General features: G+C 39.9%; 1 protein-coding gene across 1 annotated transcript; it reads right to left on the bottom strand.

Moving 5' to 3' along the window:
- Positions 1-4303: 4303 nt before the first annotated feature.
- RECQL (RecQ helicase-like) lies at positions 4304-20744 on the bottom strand. The gene is made up of 14 exons (XM_009332837.1): positions 20678-20744; positions 19076-19273; positions 16969-17148; positions 15996-16102; positions 14823-15021; positions 13523-13689; positions 12875-12956; positions 11651-11799; positions 11448-11565; positions 9954-10092; positions 9020-9111; positions 6649-6868; positions 5634-5763; positions 4304-5427 (listed from the first exon to the last, which is right to left on the bottom strand). The coding sequence occupies exons 1-14, from the start codon at positions 20691-20693 to the stop codon at positions 5239-5241; spliced, it is 1986 nt and encodes a 661-aa protein (XP_009331112.1). The 5' UTR covers positions 20694-20744; the 3' UTR covers positions 4304-5238.
- Positions 20745-22487: the final 1743 nt, after the last annotated feature.

The raw sequence follows: 22487 nt of genomic DNA, 5'->3' as shown, positions 1-22487 counted from the left end.
CGAACTGAAGCTTTTGATGTACCCTGATGCTTGCTTGTACTGAAAAACACCAGCTGTTCTGAACCCTTCAAGCACTCCTTCAGGTTTATTTCAACATCAGAAAGAAAGTTTTCACAGCGAGAACAACCAATCACTGGTACAACCTCTGCAGGGCAGGGGTGTAGGGGTAGGGTCCCCCTCACAGCAGGCTTTCAAGACACACCTGGACAGGGTGCTGATAATCTGGCCTAGGCTCCCTTTCCTGGGAGAGGTTGGACCAGATCTCTCGAGGTCCCTCCCCACCTGGGCTGTCCTGTGATTCTGTGCTGTCAGAATGTGGAACAGCGCTAAGCCACATGGCTTGCTCCTTGTTTGGAGAAGAGTATCGCTTTCCTCAGGGCAGGTTCCTTTTCATACAGTAAGTAGACATTATTATGAAGCTTTTCCTTGTATATAATTAGTCAAATGTAAATATTAAGAGGGCAAGCGTTCTAGCAATGTCTCGAAGTACATGTGAGAGAAGGGAGGTCACATGGTTCTAGGTTGAGATCCATCTCAAAGGAATTAATAAGGGTAATTCCCTAGTTACCAAATATATCCCAACAGCATTTTACAGTCCTGGAATGAGGGGCTCAGTCTACAAGAACCCTGAGGGGCAAGGAGAGGACCACTCGCTCTTATTTGTAACTTCCCTGTGGTTCAAAAATTCTTTTTAATAAAGAGCATAACCACAACAGCTGCATTTCTGAGATTAAGCACTGCTTAAAGGTTAAGCAGAAACAAAACCAAAGCCCACCAGTTGTTGCCACTCACTCAGGAACTGAAAGTCTGGACAGAGCTGCTCTTCAGGCCTCTTCCCCTCAGCCCAGCTATTCTTGCTCCCAACTCTGACAAACACAAGTGGAACTGAAAGCACCGAGTCCTCAGTGGCAGCAAAAGGCCTGACTGGTTACCAAACACCAGGATTTCAGTAGCGGCTCACGTTTTTCCAGCCTCATCAAGGTAACAGCTCAAGCATTCTTTGTATCGTCTGTCCCTTTGCACCTAGTACGCTAACGTCTTCCCATGTTCAACCTCGGGTCCTGACAGTGTTCAAGTATAGTTTTTCTGCCTTTCTAGCGAAAAGAAAAAAGTATCAGTTTCAATCTAATTCCAAACCTCAAAATTCTACCACAATTTCTGAATTATCAAATTCCCACTACTTGTGCAACATCTTAAAAACAACTTCTGTCTTCTGTTCCACTCTTACGTTGTAATCCTGACTGATTTTTATCATCTTTCTTTTCTCAACTGTTACAGTTTTGACTAAGCTTGCACTGAACCTGTGTGTTACAGAGAAACACACTCTCTGTTCACCCCGACAGGTATTTAATTGCTGTCAGCCACTGGGATTTGTGGGATGAGGTGATGTAAGAACATTTGCAGCAGTAAGCGCTGGCTCTCTCTTACCTTGACAGAACCAAGATGTTACGTGAAAGGAATCATAGGGGAGTCGAAAGAGACAGGCTGCTCTTTGGTGGAGACACGCTACTTTAAGCCACAGGCAAGCTGTGATACTCTCCCATAGTTGCTTTCTCTTTTCCATTTCCACAAACAACAGGAACATAAGCAAGTGGATAGGTGGAGCAGCAAAGTTAGTTAAGCAGCTAGAATTCAGAAACCTCCCAGAGACGAAGTTTAACACAGCCCACATTTAGGGCTTAAAATATGCAACTTTCAGTGCAGTCACGTTCTAGTGCTTATAGAGGAGAAGAGTATTTCTTAGGACAACCAGGTTCACTGCTAAGTAAAATACAGATCTGTAGTTGGAATATAAGCCAATTCAACAGGGGAAAAAAGAGGAGAGAAAAGTATGTATGCCTTGAGTGGCATTTTTTTCCTGTGTTTCCCATATAGAGTGTAACTTCTACAAAGGGAACAGCTGAGATCAAGAAAAGTTGTCTTGTTTTTAAATATAAATCTAGGTACTTCTGAAAAGCACAGGAAAGGTAATTTTCTGTTTGAATGACAAGCTAGAGAAATCCAGTTCTAAGAGGAACAGACATATTTTAAAGGGATAAATACATATAATATTTCACAAAAATCTCTACAAGTCAGAAGTACTGCAATGTTGTAACAATGCCCTGTTGAAATTCTTCTCTGAAGTACACTCAAGTACTCAAATATGCTGTAGTAGGTATAAGTATTGCAGAAAAGGGCCACATCTCTGCTCAAAACTGCAGTAATGGTGATGTCCACCTGGGCTGGAACAGCCGCCCCTGGCAGAGCAGTGGCCTTGACCCACACGCAGCTCCAGGGGAAGGGTGCTGCAGCAGCCCACATCTCCGGGAGTCTGATGTCTCTCCCTGGGGCTGGCGACAGCAGCCTCACTGGCAGAGCTGTGCTCTGGTTGCAGTGCCGAGTTGCTGGGTGAAGGAGCTGCAGGAGGAGGTGAACAGCCCGCGTAGCAGCCAGGAGGAGGAACAGGAGACGGCAGGGTCCTCACGGAGATGCTGCAGAGCTAAGGACCACCCAAGCCCTGTGCTGCAAAGGAGGAAAAACCTTGAGACTACCCTCGCAGGAGCAGTGGACGGAGACCCCCACAGGAGGGAAAGCTGGAAACCTCATTTCCAGCAACACAAAAGGGCTCCTTTTCCACCTGCAGCTCTGCCGTTGCAGAGTAGGTACAGTGCCCTGAGAAAGAGGAGGATGACGACCACCAAGGAATGTGTTGATACCAGCTGAACCTAAGCCAAGCATTCACACAATGAAGAAAAGGAAGATGAGAGTTACCAGAGAATCCCTCCTGTGGGGGACAGAGGCCCTCATTGACTTGGAGACATCGACAGGTTTGTTTCTTACTAGGTGCCCAGATCCCAGATGTTGCTCAGTGACTGTGATTCAGAATTTTAAACTCGACAGAGAAGCGAGGAAGACATAGCAGAACCACTACCGTGGACCTCAGGAGAACACATTTCAGCTTGTTCTGGGATTTGCTGGTCAGGATCCCAGGGAGACTGCCCTGGAAGGCAAAGGGGCTCAAGAAGAGCTACTTGATTTCCAAACCACAACCTCCTCAACACACACAGAGTCTTCCTACGTGCAGAAGGTAAGCAAGCCTGGCAGAGGGCCAGCACGGGTGAACAGAGAACTCCTCAGCTAGCTCAAACACAAAAAGGAGGCAGAAGGTACAAGATACGCGGAACAAGTAGAGACATTGCCTGAGCACACAGGGAGGGAGTTAGAAATGTAAGAGCTCAGCTGGAGGTGGAACTAGCAAAGGATGCGAAAGGCAGTAAGAAGAGCTTCTGGAAGTACCTTGGCAGCAAAAGGAAGGGTAAGGAAAGTACGGTCCCACCGCTCAGAGTGGTAAAGGAGCTAGTCACATGGGACATGGAAAAGCCTGAGGTACTTGCGGTTTTTGCCTCCTTTTCACCGGCAGGGTTTGCCCTCAGACCTCCCAGGTCCCCGAGCCTACTAACAGTCCGTGGGAGTAGAGCAGTAGAGGAAGGTGGAGTTACAGATCACTTCAGCCAATTGGCCGTACACAAATCCGCAGGACTGAGGGGTGCTGCGGAAGCTAGCTGAGGTCAGCGCAAGACTATCGCTTCTGAAAGGACTTGGAGACCGCGGGAGGTTCCCGACGACTGGGAAAAGGCAAGTATCTCGCCCATCTGCAAAAAGGAGGGTCTAAGGAGTTACATGCCAGTCAACTTCACCTCAGCCCCCAGGAAACTTAAGGAGCAAATACCCCCAGAAGACATTTTCAGACATATGGAGGTGACTGGGAACAGCCAGCTAGATCTACCGGAAGCGAAGCATACCAGATCAAGCAGACTGACTGAGATAACTGCCTGTGTGAATAAGGGGATAGCAATGGATGTTGAATACCTTGACTTTAGCAAGGCTTTTGACATTTCCTTACAGCTAGAAGTATCAGTGAGATATAGACTGGATAAATGTACAAGGTAGGCAGAAAGTTGTCTGGACCACCTGGTTCAAAGAATCGGGATCTGTGGTACGAAGTCCCAACATCAATACTGGGGCCAATATAATTTAGGGTCTTCGCTGACAATCTGGATACAGGGATGGAGTGTGCTCCAGCCAGCCTGCAGACGACACCAAGCTTGGGAGAGCTGTTGATGCACCAGAGAGCAGGGCTGCTATTCAGAAGGACCTAGACAGGCTGGACACATGGGCTGACGGGGACCTCTAAGTTAAAGGCAAAAGCAAAGTCCCGCACATGGGATGGAGTAACAGCATGTAACAGTACAGGCTGGGGCCGGACTGGTTAGAAAGTAGCTTTGCAGAAAAGGACCCAGGTTCCCGGTAGATAACAAGCTGAACGTGAATCAGCAGCGTGCCTTTGCAGCACAGACAATATTAACAAGAATGTAACCAGCAGTTTTGGGGAAATTGCTCTTTCTGGGTATTCAGCACCTGTGAGATTACAGATTGAGCACTGGGTTAAGTTTTGTACCTCCCAGTAAGAGAAGCACACTGATGCACTGGATTGAGTCTAGCAGAGGGCTGCCAAGCTGCCTAGGTACTCCGGGAGGAGAAGCAGGGGCTTAGAGAGGAGAAACAGAGAACTGGATTTCTTCCAGACTAAAAAAGACGAAAGCCAGGGGGGAGGTGCAGCAATTGTTGTGATCTTGCTGTTGTCTTACCTAATGAAAGAGCGTAGCAGCAGTGGGGCCAGACTCTTCTCGAAAGAACACAGTGGTAGGACAAGAGACAACAGACAAGTTGCAAGACAGGAGATAAAAATTAGCTCTAAGAAATATCCTTTTTTCTTTTTTTTGGTCATGAAGGTGGTCAAGTACTGGAACAGGTGCTGAGAGGGGTTGTGGAATCTCCATCCTTGGGGACAGGCAGAACTTAACTGGACACAGCCCTGAGCAACCTATTCCAACTGGACCTGCTTTGAGCAGGAGGTTGGACTAGATGATCTCTGGACATCCCTTCCAGCCTGCGTGATTCTGCAATAGTGTTCCTATACACTGCACTTCCAAAAGAGTTCAAAAGGCAACACAGTAATTATTTGCATTTTGTAGTCATTGCTGTATCGTAAGATATACACCAGTTATTTTTATATGAAGCATTTTTCCCTTCACTACTAGACTTTTGAGGGCTTTAAAGATACTTGTTTCCCTGCTGCTTATTTTTATTTAAAAAAATGCACAAAAAATACCATTACTAAAACACAAGCTGAACTTACACACTGGATTGTCCATGGAGAAGCAAACATGATTAGATCCTAAATGTAGTCTGTGAAACTCAGTCAAGAACTACTGGTTGGTCATCTCCACCTGCCTGAAGCTTAAGCTTCTTTGCCTTTAAGTTAGAACCACAGTTAGGCCGTTTATGTTCCTGTGAATTCTTCACCGCTGAATCTTGGACAGTCTTTGAAATAGTCTGAGCATTTTCTCTGCTTCCTTTCGAATTCGAAGATTGAGATGGTTTGTCCTGTAAGTTATAAACAAATCTATGAAAATTCTAACATTGTTTTCCTTCTTTTTCAGTGTTCCCACACACGAGAGAAGATAATGAGATCTATTTTAAATCCTGTTGTTTGCATTACTATGAAAAATATATTGAGCAGATACCAAACTATTAAAGTAAACTATAATGGAAAAGCTATCTATATAGCAAGTCAGTACAGATACAAATACCTTGTAAGCACTTTTCTTGTTTGTTATCCCTTGTATAGTGATGACATGCGCCTCATTTTTCAGCAGACTTGCTTTTGGTCCTATCTTCAGGTAGGATATTGTAGCAAATGCCGTGAAGCTGAAGTCTTCCCTGCATAAATTAAATCAGTGTTATAAGAGAAGGTTGGAGACAAAGAGAGGCTAGACCATGCAGGGGAAAAATGGGACACGTTAACCCTTCTGATGGATGTTCCAAATAGCAGCTTGATTCTGCTTTATCTATTCAAGTGGATAGTTGCTTAATTTAGAGCGAGTCTGGCCAACGCTTAACATAGTTCAGTTTGTGGACTTTTACACACGCACACACGTGTCTGTCTGTTGGAATACATGGAGGAAAATGAGGAAAAAAGGTGTAATGACTCATCTGCTCACCCTCTTAAGAGTGTAACAAGTCAGCTGTACAAACAGATGCCAAAAAAATTTAAGACAAAAATAAAGGGATTATGTATTTGATTTGTACAAATTCTTTGAACTTCTAAAACTGTATGAAAAGACAACAAACCACATACCATACAGACAGCCAGGTTACAAGAGAAGCACTGTTGTTATTTTCACTATGCTTTCTTAAAATTTCTGAGTACCACTTTCCACATTAGCCAGCCTGTCCTGCTTAGATGTCAACTGGGCAACTCCACTTGCTTTGCTTAGCCATGGAATGTAGATGAGACTCCATGTAAACAGCAGACTTCTCCAAAATGAAGCCTGCTGCAGATTTAAAGGTTCAACCCGAATACAGAAGACCTCAGCTTTTTAAAATTGCAAGAGATTCACCATTTCAAATGCTCCTCCAATTTTTGTTTTATCATTTTGAAGCAGAAATACAGTAATCTTCTGAGAAACCACATTAAGTGCATCCAAAATAAAGGCTAAAAATGAGACTACGGAATGTATCCATTAATATGATACAGAATTAACACGAGAGTAAAGAAAAATGACTACTAGATGTTAAAAAAAAGGCAGCAGTCATCTTACATACCTCAGATACTGCTGCAGCAGTAAATGGGCAATAATCCTCTCCAGTTCCTCTCGAGGGTGCTTTGGTGGAGTAACTTCAGCCACTCTGAGTTTTGATACGCCTTTCCCAGACCACGCATCGATTAATTTCAGTGGGGTGAGCTTCTCACTCATGTTTTCAGCTTGCTCGAGTATCTTGATTAGATCCCTGCAGTATCCTGTTATATCCATTTTCTCACATGCTACAAATGAAAGTGAAGTAATATTTAAATAGCAAGTTATTTATAGTTATTTACATAGTAACCATATATATATTAGGTGTATTTATACGTACATCTATAAATATATAAATGTGTCACAAATAAAGCTGTAACTTTTAACAAATAAAGCCATAACTTTCCCTCTGTCAAATTAGGATGTATTTGTACTCAAACTTACATTTCTCTTTCTACTTCGTTATTAGAACTCCAATCCTGCAAACATTTTTACATGTATTTAACGTTACAAACCACAGAAATTACTTCACATAAGCATAAAATCTGTAAGGTAGCTACTGTGTTACTCTGCAGCTGGCTTCCTTTTCCTCACCTATAGTATTTATTACTGAAAGAATAGAGAGCAAAAAGGAATTGAAGAATAAGCGAGACATTTCTTCTCTCAAGACACGAACAAAATGAGATGGAAAAAAAGTATTGATTTCATTATACAAATTAGCTTCATCATGACTAATTATTCCGAGCACTAACACAACCATGTAGTACATAATGATCGTGCTTCTACTGCATGATCAGATCATGGCACAGAATTATCCCAACTGCCCCCTCCAACACTAAGAGTTAAGTACTGAAGAACTAGTACTACTGCTACGTTTCCTCAGACCTTGCTTACATATCAAAAGGCCCTGAGGGTAAACCAGCAGTAAACAAGATGTATTTCAACCATACTTCATCACATGGCTCCTGTAAGTCTTGGGTACAAGCAAGCTCCATACTTTTCTCAACCTCTGATCCCAGTATAAATTTCAACTAAGCCCCATTTCCAACTAGAAGATAACAAGACATTGTTACTTGCGTGATTTTGCAAAACAGTTTCATTATATAGATATAACTAACTAGCTGTATAAAGAAAAAAAAAAAAAGAGGTTAAATATCTTTGTTTTGTCTACTTTGGGGGGTACCCCCAAAAACCGTACAGGGAAATAAAGTCTAGTTATGAGAACAGCTTTGAAAATGGAGTTGTTCCTAAGTTTTTCAAGTGCCGATCACTACGTTATCCAAATGCTTTGCAACAGATATGAGGTATGAGGAGATGGTATTTTCCACATATTACAAGAATTCGCCTGTTACTTGAAGAAATTTAAGGTGGTTTTGTATGTCTAAGAGAGATGCCCAAGACCAACTTTTCCTCAGCACTCTTTTCAGAGCTTCCTAGCTTTGTATGGGATTTCCTGTGTCTGAACCACAGCTCTCACTGTAAGTGCAGCAACAGATACTTTGTGCATCTTCAGAGATTTATGACTTTCTGGATGGGTACCAAAAATGACAGTCAAAGCAGCCAATGATCACCCTTGAAAGCGTAGTTTAAACCAGCTACCCGACACCGCCCAGGATGTTTGTAGGCAAAGCAGCAAAAGAACTTATGTCCCAGAACCGTGTTCTGCTGAAACCATCCTCCTTTACCATGCAGCAGCAGGTCTTGTTTCAGCTCGTCTCCTAAGTTCCCTCTACGCCTGGCCCATATGCCTTCCCTCTTATGATCCCAACTTTCTTCCAAAGAAGAGCACACACTAGACAGACATTGCGCTGCTAGGGCTAACACACGGCAAAATCCTGAATTAGCGTGCTCAGTTGTTCTGCACAACTGTCACGCACAGTCCTCACACAGGTAGGTCTCGTGAGCATGCAGCACTGAAATCCTCAGAGGTTTTACCAGGCAAGTTGTAAAAGGACACGCAAACTCTGCCTTCTCAGAGCCTAAGTGTGAACAGTTTGGCATGCAGAGAGCCAGAGACTCCTTCTCAAAACAAAGCTTTCACACCCAAAAAAAAAAAATCCTGAAAGAAAACATACCAGAATCTTTTTAAAACAGGTAAGCCAATTTCCCCCTTGCCCCAGCTTCACTTCTGGGAACAGGTGAACGGCTGAGCCTGAAAGATACCAAAGCATTTGGCCTCAGGCAAAAAGCCAAACCGGGAAGTATCCTGCTAAACACCCTGAATTTGACAACACTAAGCCACCAAAAACTGATGTTCATAACAAAAGTTGAACCTTGGAAACGGGCAGTGTTATGAGCACACGGTACAGAAGTTGCTCACAGTTTGTCTAAACTAGATACTTCTTTAAGCCAACCTTCTCCACGTTCTCCTTCCTTGGTTATAAAAACAATTTACTTACAGTTCTCTCTACAGCAGTTATCACACATTCTGTTGCAGTTTGCAGAATCCCACACTTCGTCAAAATGATGGGCTATGAGGACCCGGCGACACCTGAAAGAACAGAGAGCAAAGAGGGACTGTAGAACATACATGTATACACCTGCGTCATCAATCATGAAAGTGGCAAAAAGGAGGTCCCTGGGTCAGCTCATATCTCAAAACAAGCATGAAGAATTATCTCGGGAAAACTCAGAAAACAAACACTGCAACACAGTATTTATTCCCTGTCAGTTACACTAACGGGAGTAACTAGTAGCTTTCAGCAATACTAAACACTGCTATAGGAACAGTTTGGTTAAAGCAGAAAAGTAAGTATAATCTGCAATTCCAATAGAATGAGAAATCATAAGAATATGAACTAATTCTTAGACTGAGGCCAACAAAGGCTATAGCAAATGCACGAGTTGTCCACAACATAGATCCAGGTGTTTTCCATGAAGTATTCAATACAGCTCAGTGCAGCAGATGAAGCATTAAACACACGCAGGTTCCTCTGTGGCCATGAAACACTGGTACCTTAGAGTAAAAACCAAAGCATTCCAGTATTTGCTCTGAATGGGATTTGAAATCCAAACACTGTCTGTTGACAGATATTTTATCTCAACATAACTGCTTCCAGAACTTTATCCTGAAGCTGACAAGCACACACCGACATTCAGTTACGTGCAAGAGTACACCTACTGAGCAGCCAAACCACAAGCTCCAAACTCAAGACTCCGTCACTGTGGCAATGTTTCTGTAGTGTGGAGGGGGTTTTTTGTTTTGTTGTGGTGGTTGGTTTTGTGGGGGTTTTTTGTTCAGTGCTTTTTTTTTTTTAAATACCCTCTAAAAAAACCAACAAAAGTAGCTTAACTATCTAAAAACTAAGCAACCAAGCCACCACAGTAACTTACTTGTTCATATTCTGACAGTAAGACACCATATCATACAGCTTCTCTTGCCCTACATTTTCCATCACCACCATTGAGCTGATTCTGAATATATCTCCAAAACCGTAATACAAAATGCAGTCAGCTTTTTGGTCATCTCTACCTGCAATGCATTAAAACAAACAAAAAATTTAGACTTTAAACTTCAGAAGAGATTTACTTTAAGTATAGCATTTTCTGGTACAAATTCCACTTATCTGCATGGGCTTCTGCAGCCCCTTCATAGGGAGTGCATGACTGTAACAGAATACCAAGCATAACATGTCAGCCAATAGAACATAGCATGATGCAGACTAGAAATAAAATAGATTTAGAACAGTCTTCTACAACTACAGAATCAAGCAAACTGAAAATACTACACAATGAAGATTTTTACCCTTTAACAATTAAAATAAAATACTGATTTCATACAGAAAGTCAGTGAAATCATAATTTTCTCACCCTAACACCTCTTGGAAAATCCTAGCCAAATACATCTTGAAGCCTAATTCTTATTTGATTAAAAGACATTATGAGCTTCAAATACCTTGTTAGGTATTAATGGTAATACATAAAGAGAGAATTAGGTATGATTTAACAAAATATTCCACTTAAAACCAACTGCGTCTTCTATAGCTGAACTTGGATCATCTCTTCCTTCCCGTTGCCCACCCCTCCCAATGATGTGCTGATGGGTGCCCTCCTGCTGTTTACAAGATCCAAAGAGCAGAAAAGGTCAAAAAAACCTAAATTTTTAAAGATTTAACATATAACAAAAAGGAACTACTTCACTTGGATGGGCAGTCAAGGGGAAAAAGGAAGGTTTCATAAGCTAAGTAGTGTGTTCAGGCAAATGAGTAGCAGTGCTTAATTAATCCCCTCCAGAAGAATCTCATTTAAACTGATTTATGGAAAAAAAACACACAAAAGCTTGCTCTAATCACCTCAAGTTGATAAACATTGTGAAACAACTATTTCAGCACTTACACGGCCCTTGTCTCTCTAGCGTAAGCAGATGTAAACTCCCACAAGCTTTGATGACTGTTGTATTTCTTAGGCCAGCATTAAGGCCAATTTCTACCATACAGGCATAGTTAAAATCTCAACCAAGTTGCTATGCAAAGAAAAAAAAAAAAAGTAACCCTTTCTGTAACATACATTCGATCAGTCAATGTCATGTTATGACATTATTCTGGTAAGCCACGGACGTCACAATAATCAAGTAATGAAAAACATGCCGAGTAAAGGGCTAGGTACTTAGTTACTCTTTGCTACACTGCAGTAGAGAGGCCTGAGATCACGAATGTAGTTTCGATTTGTTTTAAAGCCTCTTTACAGAGGCAGAGTGGCATTATACACTTTGGAACCTGTCTCAAAGACAAGATGCTTTGCTTTGCACAAATGGCTGAAATCAAAGTACAATTTTATTGGTTTCACGGATGTAAATGGCTGCTTTGCAAAAGCCATTTCCTACAATACCTGCACGTCCACTCTCTTGGTAGTAGTTCTCCATGGATTTGCTCATAGAATGATGAATTACAAACCTCACATCAGGTTTATCAATTCCCATGCCAAAAGCAACAGTCGCCACTACAACCTGAAATAAGATTAAGAAACCATCAAGGTACCAAAACACAATTTGTTTAAAGGAGACATAAGTCTATGAAAAGTATCTACTTAACCTGGATTTGATTTGCTGCCCATCCTTTATGAACTTTGGTCTTGTATTTAGCATCCATGTTTGCATGGTAAGTCCCTGCCTTGATTCCCAGTTTCTGCAAACTCACAGTAACTTGCTCAGAATCCTTCTGAGAAAAACAGTAAACGATTCCTGCACAAAAGTGAAAGATGATTTATTGTAATGTCTTAAAAAACCCAAACAATCCCCAATTCTTAAAAACAACCTTGAAAGTTTTATTAACTTAAAAATAAATAAATAAAAACCAGTGAACGATCTTTGTGCCTGTTCAGTCTGCAGTATTGGTAGCCACAAATGGAACTTCAATTATCAGCTTTGACTTGTAGGCTAAAGAGAAAATATGAGTGCCAACCCACGTAATCACGGAAGTATTCTATTAATGTTCAAGGAGGACAATGGTTATTAATGCTTATGTGAAAGAGTGCTGTTCTTTATGACATCCACGACATGTCACCTGAGGTTTCAGATAAATCTGCTTTTTGTCATTAGTCAGTCTGGGCTAAGTCAAGGATTACACGCAAAGCCATGTAATTTGTGATCATCTTAGCACACTTTGTACTCGGGGAGCTGCTCATCACAGCCACAGAGTCCCACAGCAGAGACAGGGACAGACTGCTGCTCTGGAAAATTGGGTTCTGTTGCCTTTGTAATATGGCTCTCCTCTTTATTTGCACTACATAATTTACTGACTACACAAAGTCCAACCTTTACAGTTCTGCTTTCTTCACAAGTGCGCAATTCACCCCACCACGCACCCATTCTGGGCACTGAATAATACATGAATCTTATGATCAAATATGAAAAAGAAGTGTTAAAGATAGTAAGTATCCTGACACACAGATACTAAATGACATACACATGATATAAGAACATTCAGATAACCTTTTTTGAGCCTTGTTTTTACAAGCTTAAAAATTGCTATTATTCTTATCTATGTAAACATTGTTTTATATACATCAACATTATATTTCAATACTTCAGAAGATGTAAGTAAACTGTAAAGACATTTAAACACTAATGAGTGAAAAGAGTAATTATTCAAGGTATGGGTTTTATTAAAATTTCATTTCTTTTAATGCTGGATGTTTAATGTATGGCGAAGGCAGAATTTCTCTACGTGTTTCAGGATCACTTGAAAGCATCCCTGTAACACTTAAGATTATAAAAAAATAACATGCTGCTTTTTTTTTTTTAAAACACTTTTTACCTGAGAGTCCTTTGTATCTTCCATTAATGACCTTAACTATGTCTTCAATGAAATCTTCATTATTTGAAGGCTTATGCCGAACCTCAAAAATATAATATGCACATGCCAGAGAGTTCTTTAAGCAGGCACACAGTCTGTCAAACAATCCTATTATTCTACTTCTTCCAGTACAATAAACACAACTATTCTGCCATTTATCCAAAATTACTATATTCTTTTTGTGTACAGCCAGATTACATCTCAAAAGTCCACAGGAAAAGAAACCAAAATCACAAGTTTTCCCATGAAAAACAATAAAAGAACCTGTGGTCAAACTGAAAATACAGTACAACACAATAAATCACAACTTTTTGTAATCATATGGCATATTTTCCAACAGGTTGTAGCAGTCTGAGCTGGCTACCTCCCTCTCCCCTGTACACAGTCCTATCCGATAAGCCTTGCTCACAAAGACAGAGCAGCCCAAGTTCCTCTGCAGATGACAGCAAGTTCAGCAAGATGAAGTCATGAAAGAACATCATCATTCAGTTGAAAAGCTATTTATTATTAAAACGTGTAATTGAAAATCTATTCTAAAATTAATCAGCTGTAACTTACAGAAGATAACATGACTGCAACACAGTCAAACAAACAGGTAATAAGACATACCTCATAGTAAAGATTGGGCCGGTTGAAAGAAGCAGTAAAGGTAATGCACTTCTGAACATGCAAAATTTTCTGAGCATCCTTTAAAACATGATTTGTAGCAGTTGCTGTCAATCCAATCAAGGGAGCATTGGGAAACTGTCTTTTCAAGATACCGAGAGACTTGTAGTCTAAGAAAGAAAACAAAAAGGGGAAAGAAAAAGATTTCTCATACCACAGATCCAAAGTTAAAAAAGATACTCATGTAGATAGCATTCAGTGGGGTAATACTGCAATAAATGTTATTACTGATCAATTTACCACAGAACTAATTGATACATCCAAATGAAGTAATAAGAAGGTTGCACTTATCAAAATAGATGCTTTCTCTTCCAATTGAATTTCACAGAAACAGCCACAATTCAGAAGGCAAACCATATTGAAATAGAAGTTCTTAAAAAGTTAGAAAAACCATTAACCAACATTCAGGTTATTTTGCAGGTCTGTTTTTAGAAACAGCTTTTCAGCAAACACAGCTTTGCTAATAAACAGGCAATGTAGAATTTGGATACACAGGCCAGACTGTACTAAGGAAAGTTTTTAAAGGCTCCCTGCTGACTATCACTTGCTGCCTTAGAACAGAAATGCAGCCAGAGGTACACATCCAAATTCCACATTGCCCGTTTAACTGGCACGGCTTTTTGCTCAGACACCACTTTTTAACACAACTGCAAAGGCTGACTTTACAGTTACTATTGCTTCAAATCAGATTTTCTTTCAAAGGCAAAGAAACAGTAACCAGTAAGTAACAGTCTTCTAAAACTGACAAGATAAGAAACAGACTGAAGCACACTTTCTTTCCCTGCAAGTCAAGGGCATTTGTTTCAACTTGCTTTAAAAGCGATTAAAATATATCTCATGAATGTACAAAATGCGCTACCTCTGTCACCCAGGGTGTTAGGGACCAGTGTACAGAATGACACTTTTTCATGTAGCAGTAGATTAAAGACGACTGTGTTGTCCATATTAAAGATGGCAGCCAAAACCTTTCATTTCATTAACCTCCAATTAAAGTAAACTGAATTAGGAGCTTTTCAGAATACCGACAGCAAAATCTACATTGAAATCACCCCCATTTGCATGAACTTAGCTCCTGGACAAGGATATAGTCACTTCCGAATTAAAGTCCGTGAGCCAACACAAGTACTTGCCATACACTAAGTATTTACTTAACACGAGGAAAGCACCAGGCTTTATTTCAGGCCTAACTCATTATTTATTGATGCCTGAATAACACTGCAAACTGGATTTCTAGTGAGCATACCAGGCCTGAAGTCATGGCCCCATTGACTACAGCAATGGACCTCATCTACAGCAATGCGAGCAAGACACCCTGCTTGATAAGCCTTCTCTAGCTTTGACATGAACATTTTGCTTTTTGCAATCTTCTCCGGGGTCACATAAATGAGCTTCAGTTGCGAATTTCTGTCCAGCATTTCGGTATGAACCCACTTCACGTGTTCCTGTTCAAAACAAAAGGAGAAATCAGGGGCTAACAAACTAGGACAACAGACTGAAGTCGCTTAGTACTAAGATTCTTAAGTAGTTATTAACAATACATAAGGGGTAATTAACAGAGACTGATAAACTGTTACATAGCATTTACCACTACTATAAGTCTTTGCAGAAGATCATTATATATAAAATGTTCATTTTAATACTTGGAAAATCTGTCACAGAACTTTGAAAAAGCAAACTATTGAATATTTGTCTTTGCTTCATTGTATTGTATCAGTATTTTCCCAATAAACTATAATGTACCAAACATGCCTGTGGTACTACAAGTGTAAAAGAATTTCTTACACACAATTGTAGTCTTTATTATTGAGTTTTCAAAGCGCTTTACCTCAAAGCAGGCTCCAAGTTTGGCACATTGCATCAAGCCACTAACCTATCAAATCCAGTGTCATGTGCAAGTTAATGACCATGGCCTCCTGGCAGTCAGAAAAATATATTTCACTGTAAAAAGCAATTGACTAATAACAGCCTGGGAAATAAGTTGTTTCTTGGCCTCTGGATCAAACAGCTTACCATCCTAAAGTAAGATAAATAATTATACGTAAAAGCCTGCGCTGCTCAACATGTTACTAGTGGACAAAAATTACCTACTCCGATCTTCTTTTAAGTCTAGAAACTGAGTAAAAAAACTACAACACACACCAGCCAAAGGTACTTTACATCCTCTAAATAGTCCCATGAAACCTATTTATTCCATGAAAGGTGTTGGTTTACGTGTGTTCTTGTCATTAGAACAGGAATGCAAGATACTTACTCATTTTACCCATGTGACAGCACATCGCTAGCAAGATACTGTTGATAGAATGGCATTAGCTAATAAAACTGTGCCATTCATTCAGTATTCGTAAATAACATACACACAGGCAAGACGCTGACACATACACCACAAAAACCACGAAGACTTGGCAGTTAAACATACCTTACTGCTTGAGGCATTTAATAAAGCTGCAGAAATACCAAGCTGTTCCAAAACCATGAGCTGATCTTCCATAAGTGATATCAACGGACATATCACAAGTGTGAAACCTGTAACAATCAATCATTGTGCCGGCTGAACAGTTCAGATGTCACAAATATCTCCTCTAATACTTTTTACTAATGCATCAGCTCTGTTCTGAAGGAATTGCCAAACGTGATTGTAGCAGATTCCCCTCCTAGATAGCTGATAAGCGAGGCTAGGTCACACAGGGATACTTCTGATCAGCTGCCTGGGACATGCACCTTCTCTCAGAATCTAGACCACAAACAACTGAGCTGCAACAAACAGAGCATAAGAACCAATATACAAAGCAAAGTTGGATCCACACCTGTGTCGTGAGGTGCGAATTTACCACACAACTAAGCAATGCCAGGTATTGGTAAATTTGGACTTTGTAAATAAGTAAGCTTCCATGCAGTTGGATGGGTTATTTAAAAAAAAAAAAAAAGCTTAAAAACTAGAACTGGATATTTGTTTTTAAAAATTAATACGCAAAGTCTCTTCCAAATAATCTGAAGCTAAAACTTTAGAGTGGAACAGACAGATAACAGATATCCATACTTTAATAATTTATAGTCTGTATATTGAATTAAAAGAGAAAGAAAGAAAAAAAATAGTGACAAACTTTTAAAAAGTTCTTTCAGTGTTTAATAACATAACAGATTGAAAGGAACTAGATAAATTATTTAAATCTAAATCACATCTAAAAGGCACATCTATTTTAAAGCTGCTACTGCTCCTTCAGAGAAAATAGAGCAAAGCAAATATTTCTAGTAAATCTTTCTCATCTCTTTGCTCTTTTTCCCCCATATCGTGATATTAGACACCAATATAATGTTCATTCTCCAAATAATTATAAAAGGGAGAAAATAAATCCAATTGTTTATATGTGACCTTTTCTTCCCTTACATACCATCAGAACAGACAGCTGGTAACTGATAGCAAAGGCTCTTTCCACCACCCGTGGGCATGACAAGAAATATATCCTTTCCCGCCATTGCAGCATTTACTGTTTCAAGCTGCAAGGACCTAAACTTCTGGAGTTTAAACTTGCTCTGCAGTGCAGTTTTTATCTTCTCATACCACGGAAAATCTGTTAAGGGAAAAAAAACCAAACACGTTTCATAACGAAGTTTGTTAAAATATAAGAAGGAAGGGCAATTTACATATACAGTAAGTAAATCTGGAAGCAATCCAATTTTAGATCTGGTAAAGCGTTCAAAGATTCAATAATGGCACACAAAAAGCCACCCACAACCTGAGTCTCTATAAACTAATTTCTAAGGCGGACCTTTGAAAGCCCTATGAAATGTAAACACAATCCACCTCCAGACTAAAGGCTCTCATTGCACATAAATGTGAACTAATGCTAAAAACTCATAAGCAGATGAAGAACTTCGAAGTGCTAATGACCAAGTTAACTGATTAGTCCAAAATTAAATGGAAATGAGAAGCCTACCCTGAAAATAAGTAAAACTAGACACTGAGCCCTACAACAGTCTCACTACTAAGTTGCCCAAATGCTTCCCTCACACAAATGCAATGATTACAAGTAGTATAATGAAGGCAGGGCTACCATTTTTTCCATATATTCCAGAAATAATAAGCATTTATTGAAAAAAAAATAAAAGGGGGGGGGAGGGGAAGTTTAATCTTCCCCAAAATAATCACCCCAACATGCTTATAATAGGTTTTTCTTTTCTTCAATAAAGAGCTAAAGATTGCATCATTTAAAGACATAATACTGTAAGAACTTAAATTTCAGATGCATCGGGAAGCATATTAACCATTTTTGTATTATTAAAACTAAAATGCAGAAAAAGTGTGGGAACTCCAGGGCACACCGCATGCAATGCAAGAATTAACTTTGCGACTTGAGGTGACATTGCTTCCTAATTTACAGAGATCACAGCCAAGATCCGAGGCTCTCTGAAACCAAGAAAAGCCTCCCACTGACTTCAGGGAGCTTTGTACCGGGAACAAATTTAGCTACTGTTCTTATTCAACACGTACACAGCATCTGATTGCAAAGACGTTAGTTTTCATAGCATAGGAGGAGAGGATTACGTACAAAGTCACCCAAAACAAATCGATTTGTTCAGTAGCATCAATTTGCAATTATAAAGTAACAGTATTCTTACATTTGCATAACACTTTTCTCAAACACAGACAAATATGGATTAGACTACAAAATTAATTTCATTTTTAAAAAAGCCAAAAAATGGAATACATACAATAGATACAGGCAGAAACTAACAATGCATTTCCAAATTGCAAGTGAAGTAAAAGAGGAGGGAAAAAACATAATAAAAAGATGTGAATTGAATTTGGCTAGGCATAACATGGTCAAGACCCACAAGCTATCCAGGACCTCAGTTGATGTTTAACTTGAAAGACAGCACTTCCAAAAGAACAGCAGCCCTCACACCACCATGAGATACTTGCCACTTGGACTAACTCTACCATACTAATGTATTCTGTGTTACTTTTGGCAGTCAGCATCCATCTAATTTGCATAATTTGGTAAGACGGTGAGGCTACATAACCCACGGCAGACACACCAATGTCCTACCCACTCAAGCAAGAAGAAACACAAAGACAGCAAGAAGTAACTTTGAGAGTGCACGACTGTTGTTATCAAATCCTGAAAAGATCCAGAGTAACTATTTTTAGAACATAAATAAACAGGGAATATAAGTATTGCAATGCATCCAGATTCACTCTGGGATTCTTATGGCAAATCAAATCAAGTTGTGACTTTGCAACAAGAAAAGAATAAAAGTAGTTATAACAGGCCATTCTTGTGATAATTCTGCCCAGAATACCTCAGATTAGTATTTAGGAATGTCCAGGGAGTTAAGTACAAACATTACCCTGTGTAATTAAGATGGCAGGTCACCCAGCTGAACAAAATCAAATAGGACAGTATTGTTATCCAAACAACACTCTGTAGGAACACATTTTTCCCTACTGAATTAGTTTACTTCTATGTTAGAATATTTGCATTGGATTCTGCAAACCTTTTTTGTTCCATGCCTCGGCTGAGGTTTCGGTGTCTTTACTTCCACCTGCCTCCAAGTCTCCTGAGGACTGCTTTATCAGACTCTTCACCCTCATCTTCTTTTGAATGAGTTCCTGCTGTTTATCCACAAGCTCCTGAATCTGCATCTCCACTGCCTGCAGCTCATTTTCAATGGAAACCAGTACCTCCTCTAGCACTGGAGGGAAAAGCAAGGTGAAGGCAGAATAGAGACCACAGCAGCATACTAATCCCAGTTTTAAAGGATGTTGTATTTCATTAGTTGATCGAGAACAATCAAAATTAAACACAAACCAAAAGCATCTGGAGACACAGACAGCCTGACAGGCCCACCGATAAGACTATAGCATCTAATACTGTATATGCCATTGAAAAATACTTAGCAAGGCTTAACAACGTATTTCTTGTATTAGTAGGTCATATATACGCAGGTATGCCGTAAGTTGTCATCTCCGACACGGTGTATGAGAGACATGCAACACTATCGCTGCCCGCGTTGATTAATAGAGAAAAAAACACATCACAATCCAGTTTCTCAAAAGCGGTGCATCTCCAGAGAAACACTTCAAATTATTTTCTTTTCTGCAGATGCATGTTAAGCAGTGAAAAGCATATTGCATCTGGCCTGATATTAAAGCTGCTGTTACAGTGAAGACAATGGGAACTCCAGCCAATTCCAAGGTGAGCACAACATTGGAACATTTTTAATAGAAATCATTTACATGTGAGAAGCAACATTAATCTCAGCAAGTAAAGGTCTTCTGAAGATGGAAATAGGGACATTAGCAAAAAGCTATATTTCATGCACCCAGATCTCCCTCCTGTGCAGAACCAGAGGATCTGCTGAATGTCAAGGTTTGAACACAGAGGACAAAAGCTTTTGCGAACACAAGCCATTCTCCAGATCTGAAACAGCTGAAGCAAATAGTCCCCAAGAGCTTGGGTTACATGAGTGAATCTTTGGCGGGAATTTGCCTCTTTACATCCTTATACGCATCTGCGTGAATTACGGATTGTGTTCTAGAATCCAACCCCCAGGGCTTAAAAGAATAATTAACACATACCACAGCATGCCAAACGTGTATCAGTATTTCAGAGCCAGGTCAGAAAAGCCTAAGAAGAAATGTCTTCCTCCCCCCCACCCCCACCCCCCGCAAAACAAGAGATTTTGGTCCAAGCACAGCAGATATGATAATCTGCTTATGGAAGCAAAAATGTATGATATGGAAAAAGACAGCCTCATAACAAATGGCACAAAATGGGGATATATGTCTTCCTAAATGCCCACTGTTACTTAGCAGGAAAGAGTTGAAAGTACCTTAAAACATGAAGCATATTTCCAAAATATTGAAAACCAAGTAATTTCCTTGACAAACCTGCTTTTGTCGTTTTTATCTAGGAAACAGAAAGTTATCCAGTAAAAGAACTTTTTCTTCAAATCTGAAGTATAATAACATAGACCTCAGAAACTCTTTTCTGCATACATTAAATTCATATAAATAACAACCAATAACAGCAGGTGATTGTGTCTGTTAGCTAAAAGATAGCAAAATGAACATATTAAATACTAATTTTGGATTACCTGCAACAGCTGCCATCTTTGGAGATTACAGAACGTTATCCTTAGGAGACCTTATTTAACCAAGCAACTGTCACTAAAAATAAAATAAAATAAATTAAAAAAAAAGAAAAATTATTTCATGAGTAATCCTTCTAAACTTAGAACAAATTTACTGCAAGAGATTCTTCATTAATATAGGTGTTAATATAACACTTTAAGCACTGGTTCATTTAATCTGCCTATATAAATATGCCCAGCTAGATGACAACACGCTTTTTCCCTTCTGCGAAAGGGGCAGATACCAACACACAACCAATTCCTAAGGCTATAGCTCGCCAGCCTTCTAAATGAAACCAAGTGAATTTCGACCAAGTCATCAATTTTCTAGGAGAGGCATGGTCTAATATGGACTAGTCATTCATCTACCTTCAACCTATCTTTTTTTTTTTTTCCATCTCTTCAAAGACTATTTTACAGAAAAGTCTGAACAAATTATATTGTACCCTTTAGAAAAGTAGTCACTATAACACCTAGAGGATCTTCTAGGAAGAAGCTGAAAGGTAGTTTGGTTCAGAGACGGGGGACTGGTTTTGACTAGCTCATCAGTGAGATAAACTTAGAATTCTATTTATTGGCTAATTTTTTGAACAACGTTCTTTGTCGTATTATATGCTAATAATAAGAAACCTGATATTCTCTCACCCTTGTTGAATTCTGAACTATTTATTGTATACACGGCAGCCAAATCTGAGGGAAGGTGAAAGGGAACAAAGTCAGCGGACCCTCACTATAAGCTGATCCTAACATAACACATATTTTACTGCGTTCCTATAAATGGTGGGAAAATATATATATAATAAAGAATGTGGGAATAAAACACTGACTTTGCCGGAGGAGGTTATAATTAAAAATAAGTTAAAGGCCCACACTTTGGAAAGAAGTTGATTATTGTATAAGATAACTCAGCAGCGTCCGGGTCACCCATATAATTCGAGTTACACAGTTCCATCTTCATGCCTCCTGCCACTTGCACAAAAGTATTTGGAAATATTAGTCTCCCCAAAGTACATAGCAACTAGGGACATCCAGAAATATCAGTGGCTATGGCACAGACACACTGTAAATGCAATATGCTGCTTCTACTCCCCCCGTAAACACAATCCTCACAAATATCACTAGGCTGATAGCTCAGGAAACATAAGCCATTTTCTTACCCAAGGAGTGGGAAGAGAATGAAAATTACCTATTTTCCTGAAATCCTGAAACGGAAAGTTTCCCGATACGATGCTAAAGGTCCACAAGTCTTTAATTTAGCTCCCGTCTCTAAAAGAAGTAGCTCAGCACAGCTTATAATTGATTCTATACCACCACTGCCAAGAAAGACCCCCAATTACCATTTGATTCCTCAAAAACGCAGTTCCCAAGAAACTGAATAACGATGAGCTCCTATCTCATAAACCACAGTGGACAGAAGGCAAGCGGAAGCATCTTGCCCATTCGGCAGTTTTACCCCACTGTAAAACCAGCAGAATTCCTGTGAGTTCATCCCATTACAGCCTTTTCCAAAGAGCCCACCAGTGGGGAAAAAGCGGCCCCCGAAGCACACACAGGCTGGCCATGCCTAAAACAGACAGGTTAGTAACCAGCATCACTTTCCACCCTGCAGAGATGTAAATCGGCGTCCTAGCACTGGGAGCTTTCTTACCCCACCTTCTATGTAGCCTCCAAATTAAAGTTCTTCAGGCCCGACTCTAAGAAGCGAGCAATGCTAGCAGAGCATTATCAGACAAAGAACCCTTAAAACTAGGCAATAAAACCAACAATAATTGCG

The sequence above is a fragment of the Pygoscelis adeliae genome, unplaced genomic scaffold (genome assembly GCF_000699105.1).
Source record: "Pygoscelis adeliae isolate BGI_AS28 unplaced genomic scaffold, ASM69910v1 Scaffold38, whole genome shotgun sequence".
Taxonomy (NCBI): Eukaryota; Metazoa; Chordata; class Aves; order Sphenisciformes; family Spheniscidae; genus Pygoscelis; species Pygoscelis adeliae.
The sequence above is the reverse complement of the archived record's forward strand: the minus strand, read 5'-3'. Positions and strand labels throughout refer to the sequence as shown.